The sequence below is a fragment of the Diplotaxodon limnothrissa genome, linkage group LG7 (genome assembly GCF_057381915.1).
Source record: "Diplotaxodon limnothrissa isolate DT_005_m linkage group LG7, D_limnothrissa_male_GT1.1, whole genome shotgun sequence".
NCBI classification, from domain to species: Eukaryota; Metazoa; Chordata; class Actinopteri; order Cichliformes; family Cichlidae; genus Diplotaxodon; species Diplotaxodon limnothrissa.
In genome coordinates this window covers 31,320,452-31,337,917 of record NC_140602.1, presented here as the reverse complement: position 1 = coordinate 31,337,917, position 17,466 = coordinate 31,320,452, and the positions used below count along the sequence as shown (strand labels likewise).

The following is a 17,466-nucleotide window of genomic DNA, read 5'->3' as shown; positions in this document are numbered from 1 at the left end:
TTAGTACTTCCAGTCCACTCACACCTCATTAAAGTTACTGCACTTTTGTTTATACACACTCAAGATTTTCCAATATGTTTCAAATTAAAAGCCCTAATCTGTGGATTGAAATGCTTCATTTTCTACAAGGATTTTTATTGTGAAACAGCTGAAAGAAAATTGTGGAGAAAAAATGTAGTTAGAGCTGATAAAATGTGCAAAATTATGACTCACATTGTAATAATTATTGCATGGAATTTTTCTTTAATGGATCAAACAAGGCCTGGGTCTTTGAAGTTTTCACAGATGTCAGAGTATTTGCCAGAACTGTGTAAGATTCCACACAACAACAGACACGTTTGCGCAGTCAACAAACTGTGCGCTTCATTACACTCTGTGTACACATTACGAAATAAGAGGAAATCTAAGTAATAGGCCACATCAACATAACCTGACTCGTACAGTCACAGGTTTCTTTCTGATAATCATCAGTATTACTAGAAATGAGTCAAACAGGCAGTTTTGCATAAGTTTTTTCACACAGCCTCAGATCAGGAGATGGGAAGCCAGCTGCAGTTTGGTCTCTGCGTATAACAGAGGGGACCGTCACACTGATTTCTCTGGTCTCATAAAAATTAAAATACCGTAGCTGTGCAGGTATTTCCAGAATTAGGTTCAATCTCTTGAAATGGCAGGACACCTACAGAGATCATCATGAAAACCTCAAGACTCCCATCCACATGGTCGACATAAGCACACAAAACATTGGTGCCTACTAAAGAGGCTTTTGCTTTCATCTGAAATCGAAAGTTACCAGGACTGGCTTTTGATACTCAACAAATGCTGTGTGGAGATTAAAGCATTCACTAACTCCTTTGTACCATAACAAAGGAGCTACGAGAACATCTGGTGTAAATAAAATTTGTGTCATAATGAAGTGTAGGCTCATTTTAGTTTTTCAGCACTCCTTTTCTTTTCTATGTGCTCCTTCATAAAAGTCCAAATTTAAATGACTCAACTTTTTTCTTCTTTTTTGAGTTGAATAAACTGAAAAATGTAATAAAATAACTGTATCATTATTGCCATTCTGTAGAGTTAATTGTATCAAAAGACTGTCCAAGAACATCTGAGCTCTGGGGGAATTTATTAGCCTGGTAATTGGCACTAATTATCAGATACAGTCTATGGATAGAGCTTGCTAACTAAGTTCTCCACTATCTCACCTTGATAAATCTTTATATTATTTTATCCAGGTGGTTAGAAGATACCTGCACAGCATTTTCAAACAGTGCTGGGTTATTAGCATAGAAGTCAGTGCAGGGGTTCCCTCTGTGAGCTGAACCAATACACAAGGAGCACAAACTGGGGCCAACAGCAGGTCTACCCAGTCCACATGTGTGACGGTGGATAGAGGTTTTTGCAGGGGTGTGTGTGTGTGCGTGTGTGTGTGTGTGTTGCTTGGTCCATTAGCTCAGCAGTTCTAGGTAGGTGACGGGTACTTTGCCCTTTTCGTTTCCTCGTTCTCCGATCAGCCAGTCGGGGTCCATTCCTGGTACGGTGTAGACGGTAATGAGCTGAAGAGAGAGAGACAAAAATAAAAAACTAAAAACATACACACATACAGGTTACAGTGACCAATGTTACGTTAAGAGGAAAGAAAATAATAGCTAGTGACGTAGCATAACTGCAATCCCGTTGCTGCTCGTGCTCACGTTTTTCATGCCAGCCCATTATCAGGAATTTCCCTGACTTCATCTCTGTGTTATCATCTTTAAACACTTCCTCCAATTAGCACCTGTGCCAGCATTTCTAAAGGTCTGCTAAGGGAAACCCATGTGTGAACAAAAGGGGGCAAACTGAAAACAGCATTACATAATTATTGTACCATAACAAAGGAGGGCATCGATGCTTTTTCATACCTGCTGCTGGGCGTTTGGCTTTTTGTCAGACTCTGGGACCATGGTGATTTTTGTGAAGCCATTTTTCTCATTGTCAGGTTTTAAAAGTTGTGATTTTGATTTTTATGAAGGAGACGCTCTCATGACTCATCAAGTGACATCACTGAGAGGCCAGTCTGTGGCATGCAGTCTGCTGGATCGCTTGGAAACCTGGCTGAGTAGGTCCTAAAAAGTACCTGGTACCAGATACTACCACCTAATGAAAAACCCTTAAAAATTACCTACACCCAGCTAAACTGAGTAGGATGCCACTTTTATGTTTATGTGTGTTTTATTACCAAATTTTCCTAATTTGACTTTTTAAAAGTCTTACATTGAGAACAGCTCAGATGATTGCAGGTGTTCATAATTTTTTTGTGAGTTGCGTCTGTAGTCACTGAAAATCTCTTTCCTCTCCACAAGGTGTTATATGGAAGCTTGAATGTTTATGAGTTTATAGTTGAGTTAAACTCAAAGGAAATCTGACACAACCCACCGCAAGTCTAAAATATTACCCAACTGTGACCGAGGCCAGGGAAGTGCTAGAAAAGTACTTTAAATACATGAATCACACTTTTTGTTTTCCATACATGCTGATATTACAGATAATGTCTTGTAGCCTGTAAGAGAATATGCTGTCAAGTCTTCCCACACAAACATACAGTACAACATTGCATGAGAAGAGGAAGTGAGGCTGAACTTCTCCCTGGAAAATAAACTGGATGACAGGATTAACTTAACTCCCTGCAGATGTGCTGTTGTTACAGTTAACATCCAGCTGTTACTGATTCATTTGTCATGTGGGATGTCAATGTTGTTGTGGTGTTGTTTTGTGGTTTTATTCTTGTTTAGGGCGGCAGCTAGGCCAGACAAATGTTCTACATCCAGCAGTGTGAAGGTGGGGGCTGGTGGTGACTACTAGTCCTCACCTGCTTTACTTGTAATGATCAAAGTGGACCTCTCCACTGTGTTTATGGGTCATTGTTACCAATCTGTGCCATTTAATGACATTAACCTTTAAGAAAAATACACTCGTCAAGTTCAGGATATTCTGCTTTGTCCAAATTCTCCACATGTGACGAGTGTCAAAATGTCGTGTCCATTACAGTCATTATACTCTATTAAAGTATTCTGAATGCAGTCACTTTCATAATTACATTTTCTATGTATGTATGGAAGGAGTCATTCAAGTTTTATATTGATTCTACTATTTGACATGACAGGTATACCAGTCCACTGACTGAATTGAATTATTCATGTCCATATTTAAAAGTGAGCTGCGAAACGTTTTAAATGGGGGTCCTCTGGATATTGAAAAATTGTTTTCACGTAAAATGTGTAAAAGACTGGGTAGAGAAGATTGCACTTCATTCTCGACTCCTTTACTGAGAAACAAAGACTTCGTTCCAGGAATGTCTCACAGTATTTTCGATAAGTGGCACAAAAATGGATTAAGGGTAATTGGCGATTTGTTTCAAAACAACACACTGATGAACTTTGAGCAATTGCAGTCAAATTTTAATATTCCTAGAGACGACGTTTTTGGCTTCCTCCAGGTTTGTAACTTTGTTCATTCTAAAATTCCAAAGTCTTCAGAAATAGTTATATATGATGATATTGAGACATTTCTTATTAGGCGAAAAGACAGAACTCATTTTATTTCAGCCTTTTATTCTCCCCTATATACTCTCAGTAGCAACACATTGAGCGCTATTCATAAATGGGAGAGAGATCTTAATAATCAATATGCCAAAGAGGAGTGGAAAGGAGCCATTAACATAGGTAGTTCCACTTTTACTTGCAACCGCTTGCGAGAAACTCAATACAAAATCATACATCGCCTTTATATAGCTCCTAATGTCTTGCATAAGATTGCACCTCATATTCACCCCTTCTGTAGCAAATGTCAAAAAGAAACTGTCACTTTTTTCATTATTTCTGGGAATGTAAATTAATCAAAAGATTTTGGAGCTCCATATGTCAAGAACTAAGTAATATTTTTAAGAATCGGCTCCAAAGGGACCCCGGATATTTTCTTCTTGGCCTACCCTCAAAAGGAGTAACACTAAATCACTTGCAGCGCAAATTATGTGACAAACTATTGCTGGTAGCTAGGAAATGTATTCTCATTAACTGGGTTAAGGATAAACCTCCCTCTGTGACTTTGTGGTACAGGGAATTATTAAAAGTTATTCCTCATGAAAGAACTGCTGCTATTTTAGGAGGAAATGAGGGTCTCTTTCTCAATGTTTGGTCCCCTTTGCTTTTTTATTTGCCAACTGATTTGTCCCAACTGTTGAGGGGGTTGGTTGCTTTTTATTTTTTCTGCCTGTCCCATTTGGTTCTTTAGCTGTCAGAATTGTTGTCTGAAGACCAACAAGGATACCCAATGGATTTACTTTGCCAAATGGATCATCACGGCCTTGCCGTATTGGTCCATTTGATAGACCTTTGTTGTTATTATTTATTTTATTATATTTTCAGTTGTTACAGATGGGACAGACATGACTGAGGGATAGGAAAGGGAGAAAGAAAGATGAAGGAAAAGAAAAACAGAAGGGAAGAGGGACAGTGAGAAAGGGCACTTAAAAAGAGAAAGAAGAGGGAAAAAAGAAAAAAAAATCTCCTGGATCACCTGTTGAGAGAAAAAGAAGAGAAAACAAGCAAAAAAACAAAAAAACAAAACAAAAAAAAAACAGAGCAACATACTAAACACAACATTATATAAGGTCGTACATTAATGCCCTGTAAGGTAACTAAAATAGTGTCATTTAATGTAAATGGTCTGGGGAGCCATATTAAAAGAAGTAAAATTATGTCAAAAATAAAAAGAGAACAAATAGAAGTCGCCTTTATACAGGAATCTCACTTATCGAAGCTCGAACATGATAAATTAAAGAAATGGAAATTTAATCAGTATTCCTCTTCCTGCCCTCAGAGCTCTAAAAGGGGTGTGGTAATTCTAATCTCTAGTAGGTTCAATTTTGAATGCATCCAAGAAATCAGTGATAAGGAGGGGAGGTTTGTGTTAGTCAAAGGGTACCTGGAGGGTATACTGATTACTCTTATAAATGTATATGCTCCCCCAGGATCAGAGATAAAACTTTTCAAAAAGGTTTTTGAATTGATTGTTGGAGAAGCACAAGGTACTCTGATTTTGGGAGGAGATTGGAATGTTCGCTTCAACCCGTCCTTGGACTCATCAAACCCACACGCCCCGGGATTGAATAAAATAACCAAAAACATCAAATTAATCTTAAAGGATGTAGGGCTCATAGATGTATGGAGAGAACTAAACCCCAACAAGAAGGACTATACCTTTTTTTCTCACCCTCATTCATTTTATTCTAGACTGGATTATTTTTTTATGTACCAAAAAGACTTTAACAGGATGATCAATTGCAGGATAGGAGTGATGGATTTATCGGACCATGCCCCACTGTACCTGGAAGTAGTGCTTGGATACGAAAGAAGAGTTACATCCTGGAGATTAAATACAAGTATTCTAAGCACGATGAAAGAACAAATTAGTCAAGATATAATAGATTATATAGCGGAAAATAATAATGAAGAAGTTTCCCCGAGTATTCTATGGGATGCCCTAAAAGCAGTGATAAGAGGAAAACTCATAGGTTACAGCGCTAACTTAAAAAAGAAGAGAAATGAGCATTTAAGAAAACTCCAGACACAACTACAATATCTTGAAGATGCCCATAAAATAACCGCAGTTACAAATTTACAATTAGAAATACAAAAGAAGAAAAACGAAATCGATGAAATTTTTTCAAGTGAAATACAAAAAAATATGGTTTTTTTTAAAACAAAGATACTATGAGGTAGGAGGCAAATCTGCTAAATTACTGGCCTATAAATTAAAAAAACAACAATTAGAAAATACAATATATAAAATAAAGGACCCTCAAACAAATAACATTGTCTATAAACTTGAAGATATTCAGTCAACCTTCCTAAAAATTCTACAAAGAACTATATACACAACCTAGAGTGGACACTAAAGGTATGATATCTTTTTTAGATTCATTCGACTTACCAAAGTTGAATGAAAAACAGAATATAACCCTAATCGAGGACATATCTGAATTTGAAATTAAAAAAGCTATTACAAAATTGAAACCGAATAAATCCCCAGGCCCAGATGGATTCCCATCAGACTGGTATAAAGAAATGAAAGAGGTACTGATTCCTTTGATGAGAACATCATTCAACTATATTTTAAAGACAGGAGTAATTCCCCCATCTTGGAATGAGGCTTCTATTTCTATAATAGCTAAAGAAGGAAAGGACAGGCTTGACTGTGGAAACTACCGCCCCATTAGTGTTCTTAACCAGGACTTTAAGATATTTACATACATTCTTGCCAAAAGAATTGAAAATATTCTTGTTCAGATAATTAGTTTGGATCAGACTGGTTTTATTAAGCAGAGACAAACGCAAGATAATATTCGCCGAACACTACATGTTATTGATTATGTTAGGAAAAATAAAATTCAGATGGTCCTTATGAGTTTAGATGCAGAAAAGGCCTTCGATCGGGTTAATTGGGAATTTTTATACAAAGTCATGGGTAAATTCGGATTCCATCAATCGTTTATCAGGATTATACAAGCATTATATAAATCACCAAGGGCAAGAATCAAAGTTAATGGGGTGCTTTCGAATGTTTTTAACCTACAGAGAGGGACACGTCAGGGTTGTCCTCTAAGCCCCTCACTCTTTGCTCTCTTCATAGAGGCCCTGAGTCAAAGTGTAATACAAAGCAATACTATTACTGGAGTCAAGATCATGGGTCGAGAGCATAAGATTTCCTTGTTTGCTGACGATATTTTGATTTATTTCACAAATCCAAACACTACTTTCCCCAAGCTATTGTCACTTCTGGAGATCTTTAGTTCAATATCAGGTTATAAACTAAATATATCGAAGACTCAGATATTAACTTTTAACTATTATGAATTTAAGGCTAAAGCCAATTTGAAATGGGAGACGGAGCAGATGAAGTATCTTGGAGTAAATATTACTAAAGATCTATCTAAGATATACAATGCAAACTTTAATCCTTTAAGTTATAAAATAAATGAGGATATTAAAAGATGGAATTTATTACCATTTTTAAATTTTGAATCATGTATAGATACAGTTAAAATGAATATCTTGCCTAGGATGCTCTACCTGTTCCAAACACTCCCTGTAGAAATAACTGACAAACAATTTCGGGAATGGGACAAAATAATCTCTAGGTTTATATGGCAGGGGAAAAAACCACGGATTAAGTACCAAACTATTCAGTTGGCTAAAGACAAAGGAGGGTTGGGGTTCCCATGTTTGAAAGACTATTATATTTCTGCTCAATTGAGGACATTAGTGTGTTGGTGTAATGTAGATTATCAAGCGAGATGGAAAGAACTAGAACTAGAAACAGTGACCTTAAAAGATTCACCAATTCAGGCAATTCTAGGGGATGTGACACTTATTAAAAAACAAATTCATCAAGGAAACCAATGGATTAACCTACCTTTAAAACTCTGGTTACAATTTCTTAATAAGAATGATTGGATTGAAGAGGTTAGGATTTTAAGATGGTGCGCTTTTGACAGTGATTTTTTACCTAATGAATTAGACGTAAGATATAAAAAATGGGCTGGACAAGGTTTAACGGCATATTGTATGTTTTACGATAAGGGAATTCTTAGGGACTTCCAATCAATAAAAGATCAATACCAGTTAAGTAAAATGGACTTTTTTAGGTTCTTACAAATTAGGCATCATCTATATAATTTTATACCTAAGAGAACAGATCTTTTTTCTTTACCTGTTCTGAGTATATTTGTCAAGGCTTATCAGGCTGACACAGGCCTTAAGGTGATTTCAAGATTGTACAAGGGTATACAAGAGGTTAAGAAGTGGAATACTACCTACATCAAAAAAAATGAGAAAGTGAAACAAATATAGCAATATCAGACATTTGGTATGAGCAGTGCGCTTTTCAGTGGAGAATTTCTAGTTCTAATACATGGAGATGTTATGGTTGGAAGAGTATCTGTAGGTTTTTTATTACCCCTGCACAAAGTAAACATTATTTTAATCACTCTAATTGCTGGATAAATTGTGGGGCCCAAGGAGTAAAACATTTCCATCTGTTCTGGTCTTGCCCAAGGATCAACATTTTTTTGGGTATTGATCCACACCGAGTTGCAGATTATTTTTGGTATGCAGCTTCCCTTTAATTGGGACGAACTTTTGTTTGGATATTTATACTCAGTAAATGTAGATTAAATGTCTAAGCAGTTGTATGGTATCCTGAGTTTGGCTGCCCGTAAAATTATTACCAAGAAATGGCTTAGTGCAAAAATTCCATCACTGGGTGATTGGCATGAGACTGTACATGGGATGTTTAAAATGGAAAGAATTACCTTCATTAAAAGACTCCAGTTTGATATATTTAGTGAAATTTGGGGTAAATGGAAACACTATATCCGGTTAAGGAGACCTGATCTTGTTTGAATCTCTGTAACTATATATGCCACATTTTTTGAATCGTTATGTGTTTATATGTATATGTTAGTATGTATGAGACCATAAGTGAACACATATGTAAGTAGGTATGTGTATGTATGCCTAAGAATATGGGTGTGTGAGTGAATATGTGTGTGCGAGTACATACACTCTAGAGGGTACACCCGTCTGTTTTTTTTTTTAAATTTATTTTTTTATTTTTTTATGTACGTCTGTTCTTGTTTATATGTTTATTTTGGATTATTTGTGTTTATATAGGTTGTTTAATAAAAAAAGAGATTAACAAAAAATAAACACAACACCATCACGTTAATCTAGCTAAGTGTAAACAGCAGTAAATACGAAATGTTGAATGTTGTTGTGTAGCAAGCAGGAACGACAGCGCACATTGTGCTTGGAAATCAGAATCAGAATCAGAATCATGTTTATTGGCCAAGTATATGTGCAGACACATACAGGGAATTTGGTTCCGGTAGATGGTGGCTCTCAAGCACAGCAATGTAAATCACACACACACACACACACACACACACACACACACACACGCACACACACACACGTGTCTATATATACACATTACACATACATACACAAAGCTGTGTAAACAAACTATAAATAACGAATCTAAACTTATATACATAAAATACAGAAATGAATACCACAAAATGTACATAAGGTGCAGTTGCAGTCTGGCAGTGTGACAAGTCAACTGTTAAGGAGATGGCGAGGGGAAAGAAACTGTGTCGGGTGGTCCTGGTCTGCAGGCTTCTGTACCGTCTGCCAGAGGGCAGCAGATCAAAAAGTCTGCGTTGTTCGCGTTGGCCTGTGGAGGGATATAAACTCCGACCAGCATGAAGGAAGGAAACTCCCGCGGTGAATAAAAAGGTTTACAGTTGATGAAAAAACTTTCCAAGTGTGGGCTGCAGTGTTTCTGTAACACTGTGACATCAGTACACCAACCTTCATTAATGTAGAAGCAGACTCCACCACCCTTTGTTTTCCCTGAGAGCTCTGTTTCGCGGTCCGCCCGGTGAAGTTGGAAGCCCGGGAGATTTAAGACAGCGTCTGGGACTCGCTCACTGAGCCAGGTTTCAGTGAAGCAGAGGGCAGCAGAGCGTGCAAAGTCCTTGTTAGTCCGGTTTAAGAGCAGTAATTCGTCAACTTTGTTTGGAAGAGAGCGGAGATTCGCGAGGTGAATGGAGGGGAGTGCCGTGCGGAATCCTCGCCGACGTAGTTTCACCAGCGCGACTCCCCCGTCTACGTCTTCTCCAGGAGCCACAGAGAGCTGCTGCGCCTCCAACTAAAATCTCCAAAAAACTTTCCGGGTTTGTGAAAAATGGATAAGAACTATAGTGAGACGACTGCCTGATGTTTAGCAGTTGATCTCTGGAGAAAGTGATGTGGTCTGAGTGACCAAAAGCACAGAAAATAAACAGAAACAAGAAAAGTGCGAGAGAGCGCAGTACCGAGGCTGCCATCCGCGGCGCCATCTTGGATTGGAAATAGCAGCCAATAAAGGTGTAGTTTATGTCTATGAACAGTGAACACCTGTGTGCACACCTGTGTGGATCAGCGCGCTTGTATTCAAAAGGTTTCCCCATGTAATGGTCTGCTAGAGGATGTAGAGAGCCATAGCCCTGTCCCCCAGGGCATGAAGCAGGCATGGAGGAGATCCAGGCCCCAGACATCCAGAGGCCCCAGAGTGCGAGAGCCCAAGGAGGACCACCGGAGGGGCATCCGTGCCACCTTCCTGGGAAGAGCTGAGGAGAGCCCCAGATGAGGGGTCACCCAGTAGCCAAGGAGCAGAGTGTCGTGGCGTGAGTGTGGTGAGGGGAGATAGGCCTTGGAGGGCCTGGGAGTTCCCAGAGAGGTGGAGTGTAAGACTCGACCTGACATATAAACACAGACAAACAGGCACACACAGACACAAACATGCATTCCCACCTTCATGCACACATATACAAATACTCAGCACTCACCCAACGTAGGGATAGACATACAGTACATGGACACTGTACACACAATCACACTCCCCAAACAAACTCTATACCCCGGGTCCAGGTACCCTCGCCCCTGGAGGGGGAAGCGGCACCTAGACCCAGGAGATGTTACCCTTTCCCCCGGGGGTGGAAGCAAGCGGACCGCCCCAGGCTCTGCAGCAGCAAGGAAGCCCCGCATCCCAGATGGACAACACCTCCTCCCAGCCCCCCTGCCCCGATGGCCAGCAGAGAACAGGGGTGTGTGAAGACCCCAAACCTCCCTCCTCTCGCTCATGTGTAGTGTTGCTGCGTGCTGTTCTAAGGTGCATATAAAACACAGGAGAGCATGGTGCTGCTGCCAGAGAGCAGCAGGTGTTAGCACGGCCCCTCCCGAGAATCCTCAATGTCTACATGGATTTAAAATTGAGAGGTGGGCACTGGTGCCAGAGGTGGGGTTGAATACACAGACCGTCCTCTGGACGCCGTTAACGTGCCCACCTTCAAGGCCCTATATGTATGTGTTATGAGAGTGTGAGTAATATGGATGTCTGAGTTGTGGAATAAAATTGAGGCACAGGTGGCCAGAAGGGCACGGGGGGGATGCCTCCCCTGCACCCTGGTGACAAACCCACACCCCAAGGCCCTACTTGTGTGGGTGGGTGCGTTGGACCAGGAAGAGGGAGGCAGCCGGGGATGGGGAGAAAAAGAAGGGAGGAGCAAGATGCCCCTCCCTGGGGCTAGCTCCCCCGCTGACCCCAGTAGGCACCCCCGTCCTTCGGCACCCACCAAGGCAAGGGAGCCCAGGCCCATCCAGATTGGGGCTTACGGCAGCAGGACCGCCCATCCCTACAGGACCTGGGGCAGCCCACCCGACCCCGCCGCAGAGGAAACTGTACCTGCCCTAACATTCAATCATCTCCCAGACTGCACAAGACAGTAGACACCCAGGTTAAGTTTATTCTCCTCCTCTCTTATGGCTCTCCTTCACCTGCAGAGTGGACTCCTGCAAGGATGGGGCAAACTCCCTGTCAGTTGAAGAGCCCCCTAGTTAGGCTGATACGCCAGAGGCCCCCTGCGGCAGGGCTGAGCCCCCGTGCACCCACCCCCCCGCCCACAACCTCAGCGACACACCATCAAGGACCTAAGCCCCCAAGGCCCAGCCAGAGGCCTAGCACGGAGCCCCCACGCCTGCCCCAGCTCCACTCAGGGGCAGCCAGGCTACCAGGCCAGTAACCTATGTCCGCCAGCACAGACCCTCCCCCAGCCCTGCTGCACACAGCCACAAGGAGAACACCCTCTAAGAGCAACCAGAGCCACTTGACCAGGTTATGACCACAACCCCTGGGTTAAGCCCTCCAGGGATAACGTCCCTAGGGATTCTCCGGACGCCCTAAGCCTGTCCCTACCTCCACATCAGCCACAAGGCGGGACCAAACCACGACCCCCCCCCCCCCCCACCCCCGCTAGGTGATGGAGCCGATCAAAGGAGCCCTGAGGGATTGATCTAATGTGGTGGCAGAGGTTGTCTCAAGACTAATGTGATCTATTAGATGGTTTCTATATTGGCTAGAATTAAGATTATTTTTATTTTTCCAGTTCATGAGGACCATTTTCTTGGCAATGCACAGGGCAGTAAAAACCATGTGGACTGTATTAGTTTCTGCAGAGACATCATCCAATTTGTCCAGCAAGCACACTAAAGGGGAGGTTGAAATTTTACATTTCAGACACTTTGATAAGTCGTCACATATCTCGCGCCAAAACTTCTGCACTGGTGGACAGAACCAAAGAGCGTGGATGTAATTGTCTGGTGTATTGCCTTGAGAGTGTGAGCAGTTGTTGGAAGACGTAAAGCCCATCTTGAACATCCGATGACCTGTATAGTGCACTCTATGTAGTATTTTGTATTGTATTAATTGCAGACTGGGATTTCTAATCAATTTAAAGGTTTTTAAGCATATCTGAGACCAGAAGTTTTGGTCTAAGCCGACTGACAAATCTGCTTCCCACTTTGCAATAGGAAGGGATATTGATTCATCTAATTTAGAAAGTGTTCTGTATATTTTAGACAATAATTTGGGGGATTTAAGAGTAAGAAAATGTACCGCGCTTGGTGGTGTTTGCAATTCAACATGACTGAGGTTAAATTTCTGTTTTACTATGGATTTAATTTGTTGATATTCTAAAAATCTTTTCTTGTTGATCCCATATTGTATAACTAGTCTGTCAAATGGAATAAAGTCTGTTCCTTCTAATATATGTTCTAAGTATTTAATTCCTTTACAACTCCATTCTGGAAAATTAATCATATTATTGTTTTGTAATATGTCAGGGTTATTCCAGATAGGTGTACGTCTGCATGGGATTAATGAAGACTCCGTTATTTTTAGAAACTCACACCGTGCTGTCAGAGAAGAGTTGATGTTGGCACTTTTGAAGCATTCATGTCTTTTGATGTTTGAGCTGATAAATGGTAGGTCTGAAATCTCTCTGAAGTCACAGCTTTATTTGCATTTATGTACACTTAAATGAAATAAGGTAATGAATAACACTGGTACGTTTCTAAAGAAACTCAGCACTCAAATTTACCAGAAGGATAACGATGGAAAAACACACACACAAGACCACACAAAGTTAAACTAACCTGGACCTTTGTAACACTAAACTCCACCAAGTATTCTGACTTATTTTTCATTTTCTTCTTATTGCCATCATTGTTACATTTGAATCCACATCTCAGCAGAAATACTGAGTCACAGATGGTAAACGGAAGCTTCACAAAGTCCCTGAGGTGAAACGTGGCAAGAAAGAACATGAAACCTTCACATAAATGCAAATAAAGCTGTGACTAACGGGAAAAGACTGGACAAGCATCCTGAATCAAGATCAAGAAACTAAGAACTGGAACCAAAACTCCACCAAGAGGCCCGCACATCCATTTGCAAACAGACGATCCACGTTTTTTGGGTTTTTCTTATTCCCGTCATTGTGACATTTGACATTTCAGCAAAGATACTGAGTCACAGACGGTAAATGGAAGCTTCACAAAGCCCCTGAAGTGAAATGTGGCAAGAAGCAACATGAAATTAATTTTCATTCAAGCTAGACAGATGGAGGGAGATGGAACAGCTCCATTATTGACCTCCATCAAAGATCTTTCACTTGATATTTTTAAGTTGTCATGCTCAAGCTGGAGCAAGAGTGAGATTAAAAATCCGCTGCTTCCCTTTTAGGTCAGGATGTTTCGACTCTATCAACTGCCAGTCCTGTGAAACTGGGTGCAGTGAGGTGGCTGTAATGGGAATGCATCATTTTATTCAACAAAATGCTGGAAGAGGAAAATGTTGAAGGTGATGAACATAAAACTGGTAATAAAACATCTGTTTTTGACAAAATCTTCTTGTAAAAATCTCCTGATTTGCCAGATGCCAAGCAGTAACGTCCAGTGTAATTAACTTCAGCCTGCATCTTCCTGGTCAATACTGTGTCTTCTTTTCATTTAGTTTGGTTAAATTATTTACTTTATGATGATTGTTGTTGTTGCCACTTTAAAAAAAAGCATAAATGATGACTAGACTGTGCATGGAAATGCTCGGTGAGATCTAATTAGAGCTGCTGCAGTCCTGTTTCAGGTAATGTTCAGACTTGCTCAGGTGTTCCTCACTACACGGAGCAATGTAGCAACCAACACACGCCCCAGGCCAGTGCCAAGAAAGATTTTATATACCCTCCTGTAATCATTTCCACACTATAATCTAACTGAACTGTTTTTATTTATACTTCAGACAGAACTGCCATAACAGACAGAAAATTAACTAGTAACTAGATCAGATCCTCCCTGGATGTTGAGGCGATCAGTGAGACTTCACAGTGGAACAGAGTGGGCATCAGCAGGACTACCAACACTTCCAGCATCTCACACAAGCTTTCACCTTCACTCGCTCCACAAACACACTCACACCATACACAAAAAAGAGCCAGTACTTTAAACTGGATGCCTAAAACTGCATTTTTCAATCTTAACATGAGGTTGGTTGATAAGCTCCTACACTGACAGACTCACTGAGTCTTTTAGCTTTAATCCCGTGAAAACACCGGCCCCCTACCCCCTGGAGTTTTTAACCCTTTGACATAATCACCCTTTTCTGTCATCTTTTTGGACATTTTAGACTTGTATCATAGATCTACACCATAAATATGCCAAACCAAAAACCCTTTCATATTTAAAGCTGCAACTTGGCGTGCAACTCGCTACAAACACATCGGGCTCATGCAACCCACAGTCCCACACTTTCCTTTGTTACCCACAGCCTGTCACAAAAACAAGTAAAAGTCTTCCATTTCTTTATTTGAAACCATGAAAATGCCAAATAAACACAGTTACAGAGATTAAAAAATGTTTAATCAACACCTATCAGCTAAAAACCTGGCATCTCTCAGCATGGTGTGCAGGGTGTCCTTGAAAAGATTTTGAGGAAACTGGAAAGGACAAAAGCACTTTTCTATGCTACCTAAGCATTCGAAGCCCTTTATACAACATATCTCATTCGCACATTCACAGATGCAGTTTTTTCTACGATTAAGTGCTTTCTTTTTAGCATTCACACTCGGCTGGATTCACCGGAGAGTAACTTGAGGTTAGTATCCTGTCCAGAGATAAAAGTAAATAAATAAATGAATTTAAAAAATTCAATTTTCTGATTACTACATGACCTGCCCTATGTCCTGAGCTACATAGAGGATTCTGAGGATCATAGATCAGAGGAAAATAAGTTAACTGGCAGCCATAAAAAAAAAGCTATGTACAGCAGATGAACAGTATCTGAAAGCCATGTCCTTAAGAAACAGGAAAAATCCAGCAAAGACCTGAATCAGGACTGGAGAGGCACATCTGGACTTTCAGCTGATCCATCCATCATCCTCTTATCTGTTACCTTATCAGGGTTTGGGTTGGAGGGGCAGTAGTTTAAGCAGGCCAGTGCTTCCAGCAAATCATTCCCAATCATTAAAGGATACATAGAATCAAAGCAAAGCTATGTATATACATGTTTGAATGGAAAACAAACACAGTAACTGCATGTCCTTCCCATTTTCCACAGATATGAGTGGTGGCAATGCAAAAGCATAAACTGAGTTTCAGTCTTCACTCTGTCATTTCCTTCCCATAATAATGACCTCGTCACAAACCCAACACTTAGTGGTTCAAAAGTTTTTTTATCTTCCCATACTCACTCTGCGGCTTCTCTAGCCCACCACACGTCTGAATACTGAACAAAGCGCAGCAAATGCTTGGAAAACTATGAGGCTGTTTGCAGCATACAAAATGATTCAACACGGGAGCTGAAGCTTTGTTGGTGCTATCCAGCTGTTCCACTTTCAGCTTCAGAGGATGCATGTGTGTCTCCAAAAGCGAGACAGTCGGGTGTCTTCCACAGTTGCATGAAATATTTACAAAATTTTTCCAGACCCATGCTCAGAAGATCTAGATTAAGAAGCTCGGTCTCTGATTCTAATCATCTACAATCGTAGAGTCATGTTCTCTTGGTTCCTTGTGTCACATAAATCAAGTCAATACAGAGCAGACATGCTCTCCCAGAGTAATGACGGGTTATCCGTCATTACTCTGCGAGACAAGTTCCTCTGTGAGGTAATCCAAGATCGTACAAGATAGAAGGGTCAAAGTGCCAATGTCTATCCCGGGAGGGCAGATTCCTGACGTTGCAATGAATGAAAACCGCTTCCTTTATCCGTGTCTCGTGGTCCTCCAGCTGCTTTCCTTGCACTTGTAAAAGCAGAGAGACCGGTCCGAGTTTATCTTCAATGACTCTAGTGAGGTTCACAGTTACTTCCCGGATCACCTCGTGGACCGCTGGTTCCGATCTAATATCCAACTCTGCGTCGGCTCCCATGCTAGTCTCCTCATTAGCTTCTCTGCTCTGTAGGTTGGGGCCCTCCGTGGTGTCAGACATTACAACTTTCCTTTGCGGCATGTAGTCAGACTGTTTCAAAAAGTAGTTGCTGATGCTCATCCCAGACTTACAAATAGTTAATATCCATGTTGTAGCTTTAAATGCGGGTTATCAGTGTAAAATCAGCGAACTTGTGTGCTAGCACTCTCTGCTACAACCATACTTCAAGCCACCATCTTGAAAAACCCAGAAAAGCTGCATTTAATCACATATATATTTTTCATTTCATCATTCTTTCTCATCGAGACACGAGGTCTCATTTCTAAGAGTGACCGGTTTTAAATATCCATACAAAACTGCAGCATGTTAAAACATACTACAGTCAATTCTACAGTATTCCTAAGTACTCAATGAGTTGTTGCTGTGGTCACTGAAAATCTCTCTTCCTGCCCACCAAAGGTTAAGTGTAAGTTTGGCAAACAGAGGTCGAGATTATGAGCTTATGTGCTGCATCCTGCTTGTGGTCAAGCACCCACACGAGTGTAGTAATACTGAGGAAAGACTGTGGTTTAGAAAAAGCCCTGAGGAAGTTTACACATCCTGCAGCTGCTCAAACAGATCATCCAAATATAAAAATATTGCATGGAAACTGTCCACTTGGACAAGTTCCTAAAACACGCTTGGCACACAACCAGAGTGAAATCAGACGGCTTCAGCAGGAAAACATTTATTGTATTGCAACCGAGCAGCCCAAAGCAGGGAGTCATTCCAAGAAGACTCAGTTTGTGCCTTCCACTCCCAACACTTATAAAAATCTGCTGTGATTTGTATTCCTCAGCCAGGTACTCTGTGGAGGGTGGAAACAAGTGTCAGGTTTAATTTGTGACACAAGGACAGCAGCAAGAGTGAAAGAGAGGTTTAAAGATGGCAGTGAGACCTGCTGTCATGGTTTGGAGACGGTGACACTGAAACATTCTTCTTCTTCCTCACTGGCAGAACTCAGGTGGTGAGGGTGGGCAGGTGCTTCTCCAACAGCATCACCATCAACACAGGAGCACCTCAGGGATGTGTCCTCTCGCCACTGCTCTACTCCCTCTACACTTCAGACTGTGTGGCCACCCATGGCTC

At 41.0% G+C, this 17,466-nt stretch overlaps 1 protein-coding gene across 2 annotated transcripts in view; it reads right to left on the bottom strand.

Moving 5' to 3' along the window:
* Positions 1-234: 234 nt before the first annotated feature.
* sh3glb2b (SH3-domain GRB2-like endophilin B2b) overlaps positions 235-17,466 on the bottom strand; it is a 59,001-nt gene continuing 41,769 nt past the window's right edge. For both annotated transcript variants that reach the window (XM_085357905.1, XM_085357907.1), the window contains one exon: positions 235-1,553. In XM_085357905.1, the coding sequence (XP_085214031.1) occupies positions 1,446-1,553 (108 nt within the window). In that variant the 3' untranslated portion in view covers positions 235-1,445. The remainder of the gene's footprint in view (positions 1,554-17,466) is intronic.